Raw genomic sequence first — 15,124 nt, 5'->3', positions numbered from 1 at the left:
CTACACCACTGTATTGTACGCCCCTGACTTTAATGCAACAGCATTCACTGCCACTGCACTCTGCAACACTGTGTGAATGCACTTTACACCAGTCCACTCTAAGCCACTCCAGTGTATGCCACTGTACCCGACTCCACACTATGCCACTCCAATACACTATGCCACTCCAATACACAACACTGTACCGCTCAACTCTACAACTCTCTACTCCACTCTCTGCCATTCCACTCTGACACTCTATGCAACCCTCCTCTACGCCACAAACTTATAACCATGCTGAACAGCAGACATGCTGGTGTACAACATGGCGAAACACATAAGCAAAACCAATAGCTCTTGCAATAAGCAAGACCTATTGGCTTTGCCAATGTTTGTTAAATCTGTCATTTCTAACTGCCCTGGTCGCACTGCCCTAGAGTAGACCCTGCTTAGAGCTGTGGAAAACCCAAATGCGATGGTTAAAAACGATCTGGGGTTGCTTGTTTTATAGTCTAGAGCAGATCTGGCGATGCAGCTAAATCCGGACTGTTAATATTGGAGGAGGGCCAGGGTCGATTTACATATGGCTGGTCTCTCTATTGACTGTCACAGTGTGCGAAATATGATTGACTGGCCTATGGCAAATGGCAGTGGCTGAAATCTGATCATCTTTGATACTTACAGCTTCCCCATGCCACAAGTTATTCCGGGATATTCTTCCTTCCCCACATCCTACAGGCAGTCACCAGATCACTTTGTCCACCACGTAGCTGACAAGGAGCATAGAGTCTTCGTATTTGCTGGCAGAACGAAAACTGACTAACCAGATGCCATCCACTCTGTCTCATGCTTCTCCAATACTGCTTTCTCTTTAACTCCCATTTGAACAGGGCTAAAACAAATTAATATTTTTAATTCAAGGAATAGTTGTTCATCTGGTGCAAGTCATTGCTTTAAAGAGTCAGACTGATCGTACCATCAGACATGAAAAGTGTGGTGCCAGTAACCTGTGTGGTAGTATTCACCTACGGCCCTTGGCTAAATGCCCAAGGAAAAAATTATTTTTTAAGACTTTTTTTGAAGCACTTTGCTTTTTGGCTTTAAAGAGCAATCCTATCTGAAATCAAAGCATTTATATATGCTGTACATGTAACTTACCACTCAAACCAGTTGCATGAGGTGAACAATCATACGAAATTTCAAGTTATGCAAAATGGCACATATCATATACATTTAACGCAATTCAAAATTCAAGAATGGGCGAGGATGTGGCGTAACAGCCAGAACTGTTGACTTTGGAACTAGGGATCCAGGTTTGAGTCCCTCCATCCTGTGTTTTTGGGCCAATCACTCAATCTCCCCATTCCTTAAAAACAAAGTGACATCAATATAATAACATTTCACAAAGGCTTGCTGTTTTTTTAGTTAGAAATTTAAAAAAGAAAATACATTCGCACATTGCATTTACAGATTATAAAACACCTATGCTACTACCAAGTCACTGTTTGCTAACTGTTTCCGTAAAAGTTCTCTTATTCAGTGGGTAATAACCTTATGCCAGCATTCAGCTACACTGCCTTTTTAATTACACCAGTTTGTACTCTGATTTGTTGTTTTACTTAAGTATGGGAAGTATAGGACTGAAACTGTCAGCATGAAAATTAATGTTGGATAAAAAGCTGCTACTGACTCGTGGTGTTCCTACAAGAGTAACTTATCCAGCCTTGGTTTCAATCTTAGCATTCCGGGGCATGCAGTTTTGCATTGTCAAATTGCATTTTAGTACTTGTAGCACTGGATGTATAAAGAAAAAAAGGAACTAGATGAGTGATTCGCACAATATGGGTCATCTTGAGATTTATGAAAAGTTCACTATTCTATATTCAGTAAATGAAAGAACATAGAAACAAAGCAGTACGAACTATTTTACAAAGTCTTTGACTTGCTAGTAATTAGAATATATGTAGGTCAATAAAATAAAAAAGATCTAGGATTGTTTTATGTGAAAAGTGTAAATTACTCAATATTCCTCCATTATCACCCAAAATGTCTGGTAGTTTGAGCAGTTTCAGTCCAGCCAGGTCTGATTTTGAGAACTACTCCAGTGAAAGAGTGAAAAGACTCTGTAACAGTAGTGTCTATACACAAAATCCAGCGTTTCGGGGTAGTGGGGTGTTTGGGGGCTTCTGCAGGGCACTTTCCTCTACCTAATTGCCTGAGCGGTTGATTCTTAATATTTGGTACCCTGTGATAGTGCTCTTTTGTCATGAAACACTTTTGTTCTGAAACTCACATATTTCTTAATATTCTTTTTTTCCAGGATTTTATTTGTTTTCTCCTAACCCTGCAGATCCAGTAAGTACCGCTTACTTTTGTTTTCTTTTTGTATTACTATAAACAAGTCATTTGACATTTTCAGGAAGTAGCTCTTACATCTTTAACCATTTATCTGCCTTATAAACCTTTTGCAACAATTTTACAAGCACTGGGGAATGCCAGATGGTTTTCCTCTGGTTGTCTTGAACAGAACAAAGATGCTGTGCCCAAAATACAGTCTCAAATGTTTTTATGATCAGAGTGCTGCCAGTGCTACTGAAGACCAGTATTAGTGTTTGTGTACACACATATGTCCAGCAGTAAGCTGCTAAGGACACTAATATTTAAAATGCTTTATTGAAAATAAAATTGGTAGCTTATTTTGACTGCGTGACCTGGGAATTTAAACACTGATACTTGCATAATGTGGTATACTTTGATTTCAACTAGACCCTTGACTATGTTGTATAGTGTGGTATACTTTGATTTCAACTAGACCCTTGACTATGTTGCAAACAGGATGCTTGTTGGCTGGGTATATGGTCTCTGTACCAGGGTAATAAATAGAGGTCTAAACTCCCTAATTGGCTGTAGATGTCTGCCCCTAATTGGCTGTAGATGTCTGCTAACTGTACCACAACATACTTGGAAGAGGCAGCGATGTTGCAGACGGGCTGCAAGGCAATGCTTGCCTTTTAATAGAAGACAACACGATTAGTAACAAAGCTCATACCTTGAAGAAAGCAATAAGTAAAACATAAAGGTCATGATTTCAAACTGGTGATTGAATTCTGATAACGTGGAAAACAGGTGTTTTGGCATGGATCAGAATTCTGAGTTGTGTGATAATTGTCTTAACAACCCTTTTTTCCAATCAGATTTTGACAGCATACATTTACTGGGGTAAAAGGCCCATTAAAAAGTCAAAATACACAGAATTCAGTGCTGCAAAAATAGTCTGCATATTATGTCTCAGTTCCAAGTGAAAACATGGAATAGTAGGTATTTGCTGCAACTAGGTTATGCCGGGGTAATGGTTTTATGATAGATGATTCACCCATACACCACTCATAATCTGGCCAAAATAGTGTTCAGATGAGTAGCTCATATGATTTAGTCTTGACAGGTGCACACTTTTATGTTTAGAGTAATAAATCAATGGGAACTATACAAAATGAAGATGGTGTCATGTACTGCAAACAAAACTGAGTTTACAGAATTATGTTATCTAATTGATCTCAACATTTCTAGACTACAAAAAAGAATTTAAGTCATTACTGTATTTTATTCATTTTTAAGACATCTTCTGAGGGATAGAATAGAGGAAGTCAAAGAGGGCTCTCAAGATGATGTAAGGCCTGCTTCTAAAAGATTATCAAGAGAGATGTAATGAAAGAGGTCAACATGATGCAGCATGGTCTAGGATAAGACTTTATAGATGGAGGCTCAGGATTACAGTATAACCTAGTTTTTTGCAGATAGCATGGTAAGTCCATTTCATACCTATGTGATTCTCATCTTTGGACAATTTAGCAGCTGTCTATAGTAAAACGTTTCCAAGAAGCCCAAAAAGTGCTGCTTTTCAGTGGATTTCAGTCTGTTTCGATTTTTACCTTTTTTGTACAGTGCGTGATATTTACATGAATATATAAAAGAAGAAATACTTTTGATGGAATTTCGAGAAATAAATGTAACATCTACACATATAAAAAGACTGCATTAGAAAAGGGTGTCTTTATCCTTTTTATTTGCAAATCTGATCACTTGCGACTCCACTGTTGCTGTAAAACACAGAAAAAAACATGGTTACTGGCACAGAGTCTATGCTAGTTACAACAGCTCGCATTTTCATAGCACTAACTTTTGCCCCAATGTTCTTTTTGTTTTGGAAGTGCCTTCATTTATGATTTAAATTAAAGCTTTGGAAGTAGCATTGTGGATAGGTTAAACAGACATAAGCATTGTTAAGTTCTGCGAATGAAAGCCCCCTTTACAATAGCAGATATGAAGGCACAGTAAACCTTAACCTCTTTTTTTTTTAAATTGCCCCCTTTTCCCTCCTCCTCACATTGGTGTAGCTGGTTAGAAGCTCAGCTGCCAAAGAGGATCTGTCCAAAACAAATGTGCTCTGAAGTATTCTGGGTATTCTTAACCTAGAATAGAGCTTTAATGTGTGGACATTAGTTGACAGCTTCCCTGGAAGGAGAGTCCTTTGTTTTAAAATAATGTGAACATCGACAAAGTAGAACAAACTCTTGGCAGAACTGCCAAGGAAATGCTTGCACACAAAAAAAAGTGCAAGAAGAGCATAGAAAAATACATTTTTATTCTGCAGAAGGTTTCTTCCAAAGCCCCACCATAAAGATAATGCAAGGCTTTCATAATTTGTGGGTCACATGTGTAATCGAGATCTATTGAAGTTTATTTTAACTTGTATATGGTTGAGCTTTCCCTGTTAGGACAGGCGGAGGGATCCACACATGATGATATGATGGCCAGCACTCAACAGTACCATATTTTCAGAAACTTTATAATGATCAACTGCAGGAGGAGCAGCCAGAGCCCCAAAGGGACCATTGTCACTAGCCATAAGCTGCTATCCACGCAGTAATAGATCATCAAGCATCAAAAGTCGCTAAAGCATACCTCATGGTGTACTTATCAGTTACCCTTGGCTCTTAAGCAGAGCACTACCCAGTATTATAGTTTATTTTGGCTCTGCAAGATATACACCACCCATCTAGTACATCATCATAGTTTTATTCACCACTTTGGCACCTTTAACTTACACACAATGGTCCCCAAGGTAAGCACCATCCAAGTACTACAGCTTGATGGGTCCCCATCATGACTCTACTCAGCACTTCAGTATCATGAACCTTACAACACCGATCTACAAGTAAAGTAAGTTACACTCTTGATTTAGAGCTTAATGGAGCTCTATTCTCACCCAACTCTTCCTGCTGCATCTAATCCATACCTTTTTTAATGATTTGTCTCCTCCAAAACCTTTTCCCACCTTTGCTTGTAACTATTATATTTGACCACATTCTACATGTACTCTTCCCATCTTCCCATCAACAGCAGATTTTTGCTTTAGGTTTTCTCCTTCAGGTCTTCTGAATGTCTTCCTCATACACCCATTCTCACATGCCTGGACCACTTTAACTCTGTCTAACCCTAGACACCCTGCTTATACCACTTTGCAGAGTCTTGGAGAATGTTGAGTAGCAAACATACTTTGACTTTAATCTTCCCTTTTGCCCTCCTCCACCAACTCTTGCTTCTCACCATTCAGCATCACTACTCTCTGTAAGTTCTAGAAATTAGTCAACAGCATGTCACCATTGCTAACTTTCCCTCCCCATTACACAAAATCACTCATTACTGATGGATTTTTCTAACCTCAGATTCCTCACCTTAGAATGCACCCTGGGTACCAGACTGAATCTAGAAAACTTTCTCTATAGCAGTGCTCTTGCATGCCACTAGATGGTGTTGTGCGGCTCTGCTTTGACTCCAGACCACCATGAAAGTCACGGAGCATAGTCACATGCAAACACCACCCCTGTTCGCTGATGTCATTTCCTTTCTTCCTGTGACTGCTGATGCTGATTTTGATCTCTACTTCCAGCTTTGTCAGTTTTTCTGATGAGTTCTAAAATTATTTCACTAGTGTTCCAGGGAACTATGCCCCCTCCCAAAATGACTAATTTCAGGCCATGCCGCAACTGCAGGAAGAAGGTGTGTCTGGGCTTGGGCCTTGAGACTGTCATGTGGTAAGTTTGCCCTTGTGCACCCGAATGTGATTTGAGACAGTGAGGCAAAGCTGTATGTCGTTGAACACAAGACGCAGTTGTGGCCTATGTATGTTGTGCTCTGGATCCAGATCATGGGTCGAGTCCCAGTCCTGAGGCCTTTACCATGACCACTCAACTTCATGCTCAAAGTCCTCAAGTAAGTCACAGTCCAAGCATAACAAAGTGAATTGTGACTCAACCCATTCCAGCCAGTCTGATTTTAAAGAGAAGGTGCAAATATGTCAGTTGCACCCCTTGAAGGTCTCTGGCCTAAGCCTTTCCCCATGCATCCTAAATTCCTCAGGCTGCATCCGCCGTGTAGCAGATTCAGGAGGCCATGCTGCAAATTTTCTGTGTGATTCAGATTTTCCCACAGCATGTTTTCCGTCCCCATAGAACCACAGAGGCCTCCAGTTCGGTTACTGCTGCTGGGTCTGTACCTGGCGCCATCTGTGACCCTTTGGGATCTTTACAGGGCCCACACTGACACTGGTTCAGACTTTTACCCTGGTGCCAAAATCCTCACTGGTTCCTGCTACACAAATGCCAGCATGTACTTCACTGGCGCTGGAAGAGGATCTAGTACGATACCAGTACTGACAGAAAACTCTTTTTGATTGAACATGACCAGGTTGCAATTTCAAATCCCAAAAGCAGTATTAAAACTTGATTCTAACCCAGTACCTCTACCACTTCACTTATTAAGAGACGCATTTCAGCTGGAGTGGAACACAATACTTCTGCCCCTTTTTCACCAGACCCTAGTTCTGAAAAAGATCAGGAGTGACCAGACCCAAGTCATCCTAGTGGCTTCGGATTGGGCAAGAAGAGTGTGATACTGAGACATTGTGGGCATCGGCATGAGCAGTGGTACTCCAATGAGACTACAGTTTCCCAGGGACCTCCTAACCTACATGTAGGAAGTTGGCCCTGTATGCACTATTTCAAAGTAAGGAATAGTATGGACAGAGTCCAAGGGTTCCCCTTAGAGGTAAAATAGTGGCAAAAAGAGATAATACTAATGCTCTATTTTGTGGTAGTGTGGTCGAGCAGTAGGCTTATCAAAGGAGTAGTGTTAAGCATTTGTTGTACATACACACAGGCAATAAATGAGGAACACACACTCAGAGACAAATCCAGCCAATAGGTTTTGTTATAGAAAAATATCTTTTCTTAGTTTATTTTAAGAACCACAGGTTCAAATTCTACATGTAATATCTCATTTGAAAGGTATTGCAGGTACGTACTTTAGGAACTTTGAATCATTACATTAGCATGTATACTTTTTACATAAAACACAATAAGCTGTTTTAAAAGTGGACACAGTGCAATTTTCACAGTTCCTGGGGAGGTAAGTTTTTGTTAGTTTTTGTCAGGTAAGTAAATCACTTACAAGTCTCAGGTTTGGGTCCAAGGTAGCCCACCGTTGGGGGTTCAGAGCAACCCCAAAGTTACCACACCAGCAGCTCAGGGCCGGTCAGGTGCAGAGGTCAAAGAGGTGCCCAAAACGCATAGGCTTCAATGGAGAGAAGGGGGTGCCCCGGTTCCGGTCTGCCAGCAGGTAAGTACCCGCGTCTTCGGAGGGCAGACCAGGGGGGTTTTGTAGGGCACCGGGGGGGACACAAGTTCACACAAAAAGTACACCCTTAGCGGCACTGGGGCGGCCGGGTGCAGTGTAGAAACAAGCGTCGGGTTTTCAATGGTTTCTTATGAGAGATCAAGGGATCTCTTCAGCGTTGCAGGCAGGCAAGGGGGGGGCTCCTCGGGGTAGCCACCACCTGGGCAAGGGAGAGGGCCTCCTGGGGGTCACTCCTGCACAGGAGTTCCGTTTCTTTAGGTGCTGGGGGCTGCGGGTGCAGGGTCTTTTCCAGCCGCCGGGAAATGGAGTTCAGGCAGTCGCGGTCAGGGGGAGCCTCAGGATTCCCTCTGGAGGCGTCGCTGTGGGGGCTCAGGGGGGACAACTTTGGTTACTCACGGACTCGGAGTCGCCGGAGGGTCCTCCCTGAGGTGTTGGTTCTCCACCAGTCGAGTCGGGGTCGCCGGGTGCAGTGTTGCAAGTCTCACGATTCTTGCGGGGAGTTGCAGGGATCTTGAAATCTGCTCCTTGAAACAAAGTCGCAGTTCTTTTGGAGCAGTGCCGCTGTCCTCGGGAGTTTCTTGGTCTCTTGGAAGCAGGACAGTCCTCTGAGGATTCAGAGGTCGCTGGTCCTGGAGAAAGCGTCGCTGGAGCAGGGTTCTTTAGAAGGCAGGAGACAGGCCGGTAGGACTGGGGCCAAAGCAGTTGGTGTCTTCTTTCTTCTTCTGCAGGGGTTTTCAGCTCAGCAGTCTTCTTCTTCGGTAAGTTGCAGGAATCTAAATTCTTAGGTTCAGGGAAGCCCTTAAATACTAAATTTAAGGGCGTGCTTAGGTCTGGGGGGTTAGTAGCCAATGGCTACTAGCCCTGAGGGTGAGTACACCCTCTTTGTGCCTCCTCCCAAGGGGAGGGGGTCACATCCCTAATCCTATTGGGGGAATCCTCCATCTGCAAGATGGAGGATTTCTAAAAGTTGGAGTCACTTCAGCTCAGGACACCTTAGGGGCTGTCCTGACTGGCCAGTGACTCCTCCTTGTTTTTCTCATTATTTTCTCCGGCCTTGCTGCCAAAAGTGGGGGCCGTGGACGGAGGGGGCGGGCAACTCCACTAGCTGGAGTGTCCTGCGGTGCTGGCACAAAGGGGTGAGCCTTTGAGGCTCACCGCCAGGTGTGACAGCTCCTGCCTGGGGGAGGTGTTAGCATCTCCACCCAGTGCAGGCTTTGTTACTGGCCTCAGAGTGACAAAGGCACTCTCCCCATGGGGCCAGCAACATGTCTCGGTTGTGGCAGGCTGCTGGAACCAGTCAGCCTACACAGATAGTCGGTTAAGGTTTCAGGGGGCACCTCTAAGGTGCCCTCTGGGGTGTATTTCACAATAAAATGTACACTGGCATCAGTGTGCATTTATTGTGCTGAGAAGTTTGATACCAAACTTCCCAGTTTTCAGTGTAGCCATTATGGTGCTGTGGAGTTCGTGTGAAACAGACTCCCAGACCATATACTCTTATGGCTACCCTGCACTTACAATGTCTAAGGTATTGCTTAGACACTGTAGGGGCACAGTGCTCATGCACTGGTGCCCTCACCTATGGTATAGTGCACCCTGCCTTAGGGCTGCAAGGCCTGCTAGAGGGGTGACTTATCTATACCTGCATAGGCAGTGAGAGGCTGGCATGGCACCCTGAGGGGAGTGCCATGTCGACTTACTCGTTTTGTTCTCACCAGCACACACAAACTGGCAAGCAGGGTGTCTGTGCTGAGTGAGGGGTCTCCAGGGTGGCATAAGATATGCTGCAGCCCTTAGAGACCTTCCTTGGCATCAGGGCCCTTGGTACCAGGGCCCTTGGTACCAGGGGTACCATTTACAAGGGACTTATCTGGATGCATGGTGTGCCAATTGTGGATACAAAAGTACAGGTTTAGGGAAAGAACACTGGTGCTGGGGCCTGGTTAGCAGGCCTTAGCACACTTTCAATTCAAAACATAGCATCAGCAAAGGCAAAAAGTCAGGGGGTAACCATTCCAAGGAGTCATTTCCTTACACTACACCAGTGGAGATTGAGCAGCAGCAGCAGCTGATTGCTGCATGAACTGGTGGATGTGATCTTTTCCACTAGTCTCCCTTCCATGAAATCTATTTATGATGTGCACTGGGATGAATTTGTGTGATGGCATGGCTTTCACAAGACTGAACCCTTACAAGCAAAGCAGATGGGCTTCCTTTCATTTGTTTTATCTTTGCCCCAGCAAGACCTTGCAGTGGGCACTATTAAAGTTTGTCTGCCCGCCCTTTATAAATTTGCTAGGCCAACCATCCTTGTTCAAATCACCTGTTGTGATGTGATTTATTTAAGGTTTGACACACATGTCCCCTTCAAACCATTTGTGATATCACAGTGGAATCTTAACTTAGTCTTGACGTTTCTCATGTGTATGCCCTTGGGGCCCATGCATAGCTTCTCGCTGCATATCCAGGCTTTGAAGACCTTATTTCTCTTTGTGATTATGCCAGCTCGTCGCATGAGTGAACTTTGGCACTTTCAGTGCCGCTGCCTTCAGCACTTTTTTTTCAGGACAGGTTGGTGTTGAAGCCTTGGGAGTTATTTCTTGCAAGAAGTTGTGACTCTTTCACTTTGGGCTATCCCACACTTCTCCTCACCCTTCGAAAGAGAAGTGGAGGGTGCATTGGCTGGACCCCAAAGGGCTTTAATCTCTTACATGGATTGTACCAAAGACCAAGTGGATAATCAACTTTTTGTGAGATTTTCCGGAGCAAAAGATCACCCTGTTGGGGTGGATAGTCCAAAACTTTAAAGTCTGCTATGCACTCTCCAAGAAGCAGCCTCTGGAAGGTGTGAGAATCCATTCCGTCGAGGATTAGGATGCTATCACTGTGTTAGCATGCATCTCTATGACGTCTGCTAGGCGGCAACATGCGCATAAGTACTTACATTCACAAAGAGCTACTGCTCTGGCAGCCATGTCTGGCGGGAAGGACATTTTGCCCTCTTGGATCTGCAAGACTTGTGGTTCTGTCCACTCCATAGACCCTTCACTTTGAGAGGTGTTGCTTTGGTATCTATTCTAATATAAGGAATCTGCAGTTAGAAGTATTCATCAGAACAAGTTACTTACGTCTGTGAGACTTTTTTTTTTTTTTGTGGTTACTCTACCTAAACGTAAATTACTCTTTCCCCTGCCACACCTCCTTTCTGTGAAGTATCCTGTTTTTAACTTCTAAAGATGTCCCAAGTTAGTATTCATCATGCCGATACTTGCAATTGTTCATGCTCTGCGACTGATGGTATGCAAAGGGAAAAGACAGGAAACTGACATCTGTGCACAAGAGTGGCAGCTATATGCAGCTGCACTCTGTCACTTCAGTGGCAGTGTGGAGTCGATTGAGCACAGAGCCATCCGGCACCAACTAGTGTCTCGTAATGGAGTCTGGCACTGGGGAGTATTTCATGATGCCGAATCTGCAATTCGACAGGGTATTCACCATAAAGAGTGTTACCTAAGATAAGTAACTTGTTCTTTTACACTCCTAGTTTAACTCTCCATTTTCTATCCCACTCCTTTGCTATGCCTTCTTCCGCTTTCATCCATGCCCCCACCCCCGCCGTCCCACATCAGTGCACTTTGCCACTTCTGTTTCCGTCGCATGCCAAAAACATAAAAGAACTCTGACTAGTGGTGTAGAGACAACAACCCCAGCTAGCCTCCTGGTCAGTGCAATACTGCAGCATTGTTGCTCTTCAGGTAAAGTTCCTCTCATCACTATAGTGTTAGGCATGTTTCCACGGTAAGCTCCATTGTCTACTACTACTTCTTGGGCCCCAAGCTCCATGCCACCAAGTACTACATCAAGGCCCCTGCACTATCTTTTACCAAGTACTACATCGTCATGGCTCCTAAATCAGTGCTTCTCCCAGAGTGATGGCTTCCAACATCCCAGCGCTAAGCTCATCCTAGAAGTACATCATCAACAATCCTCAACCTTTATTAGGCATCCAGGGTCCTCAACCTACACTCCACCAATTACTACAGCATGTTGGGTCCTCAACCTAAGTGTCACTCACAACATTAGCATTCAGGGTCCTTATCCTTTGCTCCACCAGTCAAACATTATCAGGATTTCTGCACTTATGACTGCAATGGGAGAGCCCCCAACCGTTTAATCTCTACTACTGAGTGCATATTGGATATTTTTGCATATCCAGCGGAGTGAGTTAGATGGGTTGTGTAGAGCAGAATGTCCAACTGAATTGTTTTTCTTTCAGAGACTAACTACCTTGAAAACTCTTGACTTTCTAGTAAGAGTTTCAGCTATGGGCATTTACATTTTGAAGTCACATTATGAAATGCATCTCGCTTTAACTTTCATTTCATTTTTTTTGCAGTATTTCAACACCTTAGAAAACAGCATGGTGAATCTGTTTGTGCTGCTGACAACAGCAAAGTGAGTCTATTTTATTTTCTTGTGCAATTTCAATCCTCAGTGAAGTGGACGCCTGCATTGCTGCCCCCACATTTGTAACACTCCCATACTGAGTCACATACAGTCCATAACACTGCAAAAGTATCCACCACACAGGGAGGTCATAACATTGCAATACTCGCTAGGATGCAGGACATCTGTAACACTGCAATGATTACTTCTTCACAGTGGCTTGCATAACACCTGCCTTATTGACCTGCTTATGGGGAGGGAAGAGGGGAATGGGTACACATAACACTTAACTGCTGACCAGCGTCAGTCTGTGAAGAATGCTGCATGGCATACGAGAAAGTTGTGGTGTTCTATATTGGTTGCAGCATAATATGATCATACAAAACATTAAAGTATTGGCTATCCCACAGTGACTGTAACATATTTTGCCAACTACTCAGCAAATCTATAACTTGCTCTCTGTGAATAATAGATGGTGGGTACATAAATTTGCAGTTGCTGTACTAGGAGACCACAGTGCTTCTTTAATGAACACTTTGCAGTCTCTATAAATTCTCCCCTTGTGACTTCAGCCAAGTGAGTCTTTGACACATTCTTAACGATCCAAGCACCAGGAGCCCATCGTGCTTCCATAGTGGACACTGTACAGAGATTTCACTTTCTCTCATATTAGTCACCGCACTGACTCCATATTTATATTGAGATGGCCTCTTCATGACTCCATAACACTGTGGTCACAATTGTCACACTGTATTCTGATAGAGACTTCTAACCATAGATTCTGTGTCAAATTAATATAGTTGAAACCTTCCTTCACAATAGCTTGGAAATTTCATATTCCTCACCTTTTGAATATTCCCCAGACATCAGACTGGATCCTGAAACCTTTTAGTAGTACCTCTGTGTGCCAGTGGCTGGCACTGTGCAGCTCTTCACTGACGCTGTTCCACTCTGGAAATGACATGCTGAGCCTATATAACGCCACTTCCACATGCTGATGTCAGGTCCTTGCTTTCCACATCACCAGACGCAGATCCGGAGCCTCATCTTGTCTCTGAAAGACATGTTAGTTCATGCATTTTGTCAAAATTTCACAGTGTGCAAGGGATGTTGCCCCCAAACATTACATGTTTTAAGTCCTGTGAAAGTCCTTCCAAAGAATGTCTGTGATGTATCCCCATCAGATGTGCTTGTAGTGCCTGAGGATGAGTCTCATAACTAAGGCCTGCAGTGAGTGTGCTGCGATGAATCCAGCGGCCATCCAAGACCACAAAATGAAACTTTAAATGGCCAAGCTTAAGGAGGTTCAGTCCCAGTCTCTCTCTACAAGTCGAAGGAGCTGCACCGGAGGTCTGTCTTTTAGATCTAAATCATTCGGTAAGTTTAAGAAGAACATAAGAAATTTAAATGGGACTCTGCCCTCTCGTGCCACTCTTTCACCTGAGAAGGAGTGAGGGTGGCATCATGGCTCTTGATCTCGCTCCTGGAGTCATTTTGCTGACTGGTTCTAGCATAACTTGACTTTCCAAGGCCATCCACTAAACATTTTGAAGAGCTCCGTGAGGCCTTGATCAGAGTATTCAAATCCTTGCTGACTCCTTATGACGCATCTTCTGGCACTAAGGAGTATCCTGGGCATCGCTGGCCAGTTAGTCCCTCCAAGCTATTCACAACACCTCCGGCTCTGATTCCGGTGCAGTGATCCATGGCAGTACTTGGAACTTATAAGATAAATCCATCGACGCCGGATAAGGTGATATCTGTCATACTCTGACTCTGAGTCAATGACTGTCCAACCAAGGCTGCACATGACCGCTGTTGTGGCGCTGTCCCCTCCCCCACTCTTGATTTTTTGCCTCCACAAGGGAAAACACACTTGCTACACTTCCTTTTTAGCACAGACAATGGTTATGCTGCATGGGTTCACTCAGCCCTATATTGAGGACAGTTGGCATGACGACTTAGAGGAGGCCAGCTGTCTCAATACCACCCCTGATTCTGATCTTCTCTCACCCCCTGGACCAGCTGCTGAAGAATCCGCTACCTATGCCATGGTGATGCATACAGTGGCTGGAGTCCTTTGACCTCCAGCTCCACTGCCTTGGAGGTTAAAACAAATGTGCTGATGGAAGTCCTCTATCTGGTTCAAATATAATCTGAGACCCTTCTGTCATTTAATGAGGCACTATCAAAAACCTTGTTGGGTGCCTGGCCAAAGTCTTCCTCTGGCCCCTCCAGTCAGTAGACAGACAGTTAGACATCAGCGCCTTGCCCCGAAATGACCCTGTGTTTCTGTCACAACACCCCTCTCCTTAAAATTTAGTTATGCAGGCTTATGCAAGCACATTTAACCCCAACACCTTCCCAACTATTCCACCCCAACAGGGAATCCAGTCGAGTTCAGATGTTTTGGAAGAGATTTTTTTCTGACACCAACCTAGCTCTTTATTCTGTGACCACCAGCTGCCTCTGTGGCTCAAATCCTCCCAAGGGTCCCAGAATATATTTGACTTGTCCTCACCCTGGCCATCCAGGATAGTTAGGATGTGACCAAGTTCACAATTTGTTGGACATCATCGATGCCATTGGCACAAATATTGCCTTTCAGCACCACACTTGGCTCCGGTCTATTAGTTTTCCGGTGACTTCCAGTCCTCCCTCATGGACATGCTGTTCTATGGAACTCACCTGTTTAAGGATAAGGGTGATTCCACTCTCGAGTGGTTCGAAGAGAGCAGGGCTACAGCTCACTCTCTGTCTCTCTACCACACCTCGCCTACTCACCAGACCTGCCACTCCTTTTGCGGCTTCGGAGATGCCCCACACTACCAGCCAATCTAACCACAGCATGGGGCACAGCAGTTTCACTGTCATGGCCATGGTGTCTTCTGCAGCCAAGGTCCAGGGGCTGCTCATTCTCCAACCCACCCACCCTTCCTGGAGCCCCCACCTGCCAAAGTCCTTTACCTTGCCCTTCACAGAACATTGTCATGTGGTGGGAGGC

The 15,124-nt window shown here is 44.3% G+C and overlaps 1 protein-coding gene across 1 annotated transcript in view; it reads left to right on the top strand.

Annotated features, from left to right (window-relative positions):
• The window catches only part of TPCN1 (two pore segment channel 1), a 297,893-nt gene that overhangs the window by 103,784 nt on the left and 178,985 nt on the right, over window positions 1-15,124 (top strand). Inside the window, exons 8-9 of the mRNA XM_069214538.1 lie at window positions 2,300-2,334; window positions 12,071-12,129. Of these exons, the coding sequence (XP_069070639.1) occupies window positions 2,300-2,334; window positions 12,071-12,129 (94 nt within the window). The remainder of the gene's footprint in view (window positions 1-2,299; window positions 2,335-12,070; window positions 12,130-15,124) is intronic.

Source organism: Pleurodeles waltl, chromosome 11 (assembly GCF_031143425.1).
Source record: "Pleurodeles waltl isolate 20211129_DDA chromosome 11, aPleWal1.hap1.20221129, whole genome shotgun sequence".
NCBI classification, from domain to species: Eukaryota; Metazoa; Chordata; class Amphibia; order Caudata; family Salamandridae; genus Pleurodeles; species Pleurodeles waltl.
This window is presented reverse-complemented; position numbering and strand designations above follow the sequence as displayed.